Below are 6,000 nucleotides of genomic sequence, written 5' to 3'. Positions count from 1 at the left end.
CTTTTATTCATTTAAATACAAATCCAACGTAGTTTTAATTCTTGATATCAGTCTTTAGAATAATTACACTAAGACATTGGCTGGTGTTAAAATAGAAATGAAAATGCAAGAAATAACTTAAAATACGTAAGTATTTATTTTATAAATGCATTGCTGGTATAAAATTTTTTACGCTAAATCAGTCTAGCCATTACAAAACTGTTACAAGGAGTTCACATACATAAACGTCACTTTGACGTTAGACTGATGACATGTCACGAGTGACAGGTCCAAGATGGCGCGCTAATTGCGTTTATTAAGATAGCAGTTATTGAGGACGTTGTAGGTGAACCTGTATCCTGACTCGTTGATGTCCTGGGTGACGAGGTTGTCGCTGTGGAAGTACACGTAGAGAGGTCCGGGCGGTGTCGCTGGAGAATTAAATATATGCTTCGTACAAATAATATACAGATATAAAAAAATGTATTATTTAAATATACACTTTTTAAATAAAAAAAAAAAATCATAAAAAATGGATTACAATCAAAGGGTTTCTATAATCAAATTAAGTATAAATGTACAATTACGAAACAGTAACGAACTTAGTATTATTGTGGAAAAGAATGTAGAATTTTAAAAAGAGGTTTAATATAATGACGATGAAACAACTTAATGTTATTAAAGTATATTGAGAGTCAATAAGACGGAATCTGTAACGGCTACTCACAGGCGATGATCTGATTAGATGCGCTGGAACCACAGAACTTGGATCCTCGGAGACCATCAGCGGTCTCCGCCTCCGGGATGAAGAGGTAGTCCTCGGACAGCGTCAGGCCCTGGGTCACCGGGTTCATCTGACAGTCCGTGTCCAGGAACAGGTTGGAGTCGTCGTGATACGCCATGTCAAAGCTGGCCGCCGTCAGTCTATGACACGGGGGGAGTCAAGGACTTATTAACATAAATATAGCACATGGAGAGTCTTTAAAATATACCTCAAAAAGATTATGAACATTCGTACGCTTCCTCCTACTTCTAACACCAATAATATTAACAAGTTTTTCCTACTTGTTTTGGTGTGGCTAAGTTCTATATTGAATTTTCTTGAACTGAACAATGAGTAAGTCATTAAGTGCTACTGACTTGATGCCGCAAACGTCCGAGGTCCTTTTGAAGCAGGTGGCGTACGCTAGGTTCGCGATGTAAGGCCCAGCTCCTCGGTTGTAGTTAAAAGACTCGAAGAAACCAGCTCGGTCAGGGTAGTACTGCAGGCAGCCTGGCGGGGCTACACACACACACACACACACAGACATCATATATTGTAAAACTCTGTAGATAATCTTTGTAAAATGTTATTTCAATCATAACACAAAAACCACTTCAAAAGATGCAAATTATTACTAAAATTCTTCTTTTTCTTAAAAAACTAAACACCCTTTTAAAAATATATAATAAATGTTTTCCTTTAATGATATAAAAGTTGTATTATCCGATTTTTTTCTATTTCTCTTTTTATTTTAATTTTTTTAAAGTACGTTCTTCTTACCGATCAAATACTCGTCCCTGTCTGCGGTTGACGAGAAGGGCGTCGCCGGAAGTGACGCTGTAATGGCGTCCAAAATACCATCGCGGTATTTACTGAGGGCAAAAATAAATTAAATATTGAATGAAAATATATTAGTGAGATATAAATTATAATGTTGTCAGTTTTAATAAAGAATCTTTGTTAGTAATCCTTCTTTAATATTTTGTTGAATTGTCATCAGTCGTGTTAGTCTTAAAGTCTGTATCCTTTAAGTCATTCTAGTAATGGAATGCTATTCATCTAAGTATAGTATAGTTGTAGTTCGGGTGTAACTCACCCGAGGGTGTTAAAGCACTCCAGCTGAGTGACCTTGATCTTCCACGTGGCCTGAGGAAGGTTCGGTTGGGAGACGCGATCCGCTAGCTTGAAGTTCAGGCGGATGGACCGGGAGTTAGTGGTGGCGTTCACTCGCACGTACACTGACGGTGATGAGGAGGTGATGAGAGGTGATAGGTGATACAGAGGATTAGAAACATAGTAACTATAAATATGATTAACGACACACTTATTGTCTAAATAACGAACATGAGCTACTTCGTTTGAACACAAAAAAAAACACTTAGAATTTTATTTGTTTCCATACAATACTAATAATGAGCTTATTTTATATTTATATATCTGATATATAATAATTACAATGCTGTCCGTTGTTGTCACCGCACAGGGAAGGCAGCAGGTCGGAGTTTGCTTGCAGGTTGGTGATTTGGAAAATGTCGTTCTTGCAGATGTAACCTGGACGATGAGTCACGTTCTCTACTGGCTCCACCTGGATATTTTGTTAATATGACTATCATTGGTTCTATAAGTCTAAGAAAGAGTTCACAGTATTTTAAGGGTAGAGATAAGTTTGTTCTGATCGTGTGCGCGTTTTATGTTACGTATTTTCACTTTGATATATTTATTCGTTACTCAACACAGACTTTTAGATGATATTTTAAGACGTGTTGCTGTCTACTGACTGTGGTGGGCGGCGCCAGGTTAAACGTCTCGAAGTCAATTCTCATCTGACACACGTTGTTGTTGTTTATTTCCACGTTGTATGAACACTCCAGGCCCGAGGACTCCTTGTTCAGAGGAGGATTGATGAAGACGGCCACCTTCGTGTTGGTTCGCACGTCACAAGCGTTCACTGTTTGGAATTTGTTATGAATTAAAATATGCTTTGCGGAAGAACCGAATTATTGATTATTTTTCTGTTATAACAGGAAAAAATTGTATAAATAAACTCACAAGAGCAACATGTAGCGAACACTCCACAGAAGCCGATTGCTTTTCCTCCCTGGGTATTACATTGGTTTCGTGACAAACAGACTCCGCCCGTGGACCTGTCCGCCCCCAGGCACTGCTCACCATTACCTATAGTGAATATACCACCTGGACCTGATTGCCTGGGTGCTGGAAACAGTGAAAAATGTGAAATAATATTTTCATGAAAAGTGCCATCTGTTAGATATGACCTGAAACTATCTATATAATTAAAACCAATAAAACAAGGGTTAAGAGCGCCATCTAGCCATGATTGTTCAGTGAATCTGTAAATTTATTATCGTGATCGAAGATGGCGCTATATGTCATAAATTAATTTACTTAACAAATATATACTCATTAGTATGAGCTAAGAATAAATTAATATTTATTTCTAGCAATTATTTAGAATTTAGCATGATATGTATTAAGGGTATACATTAAACAACTGTCGTAGCGACCTCTGTTGTTGAGTAGAATAAAAAACTTACTCCGAAAAATGTCACTTGCACCTCCATACTGGGCCACAGCTAACAAAACTAGAAGTCTGCTGAGATTAATACTCGCCATTTTTAATTAATGTCTGAAATATAAGAAATAGATCTGATTATGACTAAAAATATTATGTAATATCTCCGAGTCCTTGATTAAATTTTATAAAACAGATTAGTATATTTACACTAGTTTCAGGGGAAGTAATTTGAAAAAAACATGTTTTAAGTAAGAGTCAGGCCTCGCGCTCGCGTGAAATTCTAAGTCTATTCGGTTTTAATATAGAAAAACTATGGAAAAAAGTACGTAAAAGGATAGTTAAAATTAGTAGAGATTTAATACAATTTTATAAAAACTAAAATAAATTGTAATCATACTAATATTATTATGAACCAAGTATTTTTTATTCGAAGAAAATTTTATAAAATAATAAATGTGACCACATTCCGGGACTTGAAAGTTACGCATCACAACATAATTTAAAATAAGAGATATGGTGGAAACAAAGCTTTTAAACAACCTCCGCAAGACAAGACTTCATTAGTACGAGTTACTTTACACGACGACTACAAGGGTCGCTTTTAAAACTATAAAATTAGGTAAAAACAGTATTTAAAACATTATTATACATAAAAATATATACTTTCTATGTAGCTATGTGTTCCTGGACCTTATCAGCATATATCAAACTTATTATAATATTGTTTAATTCATAGTAATGACGAACGTGTGAAGAAATATCCCGGGATTAGTTTTCATAACCGCTCTCGTAATACCATCTAATTGACACGTTCATAGCCAGAAGCTGAGTAAAGTGCATCGGAGTATGTGAAAGTTGTCTGATCGGTAATTGAGGAGCCGCTTGATAACGGTGAAGATGCATTAACTATTTAAATAACTGTAAAATTGACCCTACGGTCTACCGATATTAATACAGAATTACGTCTAACCTTTACACACAGGGACAAGGAATACACACGGACAGGACAAATAAACTAGTCCAGCGCTGAATGTCATACGTTTATAATAAGATAATCATGTATTTATTTTTAATCTGTGCTCTTGTTATATAACATACAAAAAACAATATTCAAAATTATATATAAATATATATATATAGAAGTTTTTTTAAACTTAAATACCAACGAGTATTTTTATTGCGGTTCAAGTAAATATATTAATTTTATTATAACTCATATAACTATAACATTGTCATTTGATTTTTACATTTGATAGTCAACGGGTGAAATTTATTTACTGAATTAATTCATTGCATCTACATTAAAAATAATGAACGAGGGAATCAATGTTTCTGTGAGTGCGGCTCGCAGACGCTGTCGTAATGACATGCTCAGTACACATGTTATAACGTCTTGTTTGTTATTAAAAATTAACTATTTTCCGTATTAAGAAAACTTAAACAACAAAAATGTCACTCAAAGTTAAATATAACTACTAATTTGTGTATATTATTTACTTGTAATATATAAAAATATTCAAGTCACTACATTTTTACTAGGATACGGTTTTATAATAAAATCTCGTACTATTGTTTTGGGTTCGATGTCCTCTTTCGTATAAAATGCTAAGAACACACGCAGCACACAAATTATAATCCGTCCGATAGTAAACGAGTTGACAAAACATTTCACAATTAAAAAATAATTATACAAGGAAACGCACGTAAAGTGAAATAACGTTTGACTTGTTTGTTTTATAAGTAAATAGATTGACTACATTAATTACATTTTTCTCATTAATATCGTAACCGATTGAAGTCAACAACAGACAAATATATTTAGAAAATATAAAATATTTAGAAAATATATATGTCTGTTGTCAATCATTGGTAAACATATTTATTTAAGAATATTTAAATTTAAATTATCATAATTTAAATGAACCAAAAATTTCGCGATACTATTTAGAGTGCACGTTTATAAGGTATGTATTAACGCCGTACTTCCAGTAACCGTTAACCCGTACTAAAGGCTTTAGTACTATCGACCATTGTTCATACAAAGATGTACAAACTATAAAATATAACTGTAGTATTGAGCTAACAGTTAATATAAGGAATAATCCCTGTCTGTCTGCAACAGGTTAGTTTTATAACATAAAACGGATTTAAAGTAACAAATTAGGATAAAAAAACGAAAATAAAACAGAAGTAAGGCGAATTCGTTACGAAGTATTGTTTTAAAAATATTTTAATGCTTTATATTACTTAAAGAGTTTTTAATTTAAATGATAATCAAAGAAACTACGGAAAAATATAAATAAGAGCAACTAATTTAAGTCCTGGCTTATTTTGTTTTAATACAATTTTAGTTACAAAATATTATTTTACGGAATAATATTTTTTTTTGGAAAATTTCCATTTTTATAATAAAAACTATAAAAATATCAACAGAATATTGAACACTAAAAAAAGGACTTTAAAAGAAATGACTTTTTAATTTGAATATATATAAATAGAGTTAATTAAATGGCTGTCATAGTGAAAAAGTATTTTACAGCAAAAACATCGTCAAAGACCAATAATACGATAAAATTCTACTAAAATATAGAAAATCAATGAAAAATAATGAGTAATTTTGTAAAATAAACAATTAAAAAGTTATGATTTTCTTTAGAATTAAATAATTAGTAATGTACGTACGTCAGTCTTCACAGCGCTTCCTGCTGTAGTCAGAGATGTT

At 32.9% G+C, this 6,000-nt stretch overlaps 1 protein-coding gene across 1 annotated transcript; it reads right to left on the bottom strand.

Annotated features, from left to right (window-relative positions):
• Positions 1-113: 113 nt before the first annotated feature.
• On the bottom strand, positions 114-6,000 carry LOC116776275 (uncharacterized). Its single transcript, XM_032669425.2, has 10 exons — positions 5,961-6,000; positions 3,298-3,389; positions 2,792-2,956; positions 2,521-2,690; positions 2,198-2,327; positions 1,839-1,980; positions 1,523-1,614; positions 1,120-1,261; positions 707-903; positions 114-410 (listed from the first exon to the last, which is right to left on the bottom strand). The coding sequence occupies exons 2-10, from the start codon at positions 3,374-3,376 to the stop codon at positions 283-285; spliced, it is 1,245 nt and encodes a 414-aa protein (XP_032525316.1). The 5' UTR covers positions 3,377-3,389; positions 5,961-6,000; the 3' UTR covers positions 114-282.

The sequence above is a fragment of the Danaus plexippus genome, chromosome 28 (assembly GCF_018135715.1).
Source record: "Danaus plexippus chromosome 28, MEX_DaPlex, whole genome shotgun sequence".
Classification (NCBI taxonomy): domain Eukaryota; kingdom Metazoa; phylum Arthropoda; class Insecta; order Lepidoptera; family Nymphalidae; genus Danaus; species Danaus plexippus.
Note: the sequence above shows the minus strand (reverse complement) of the source record. Positions and strands in the feature narration are given on the sequence as shown.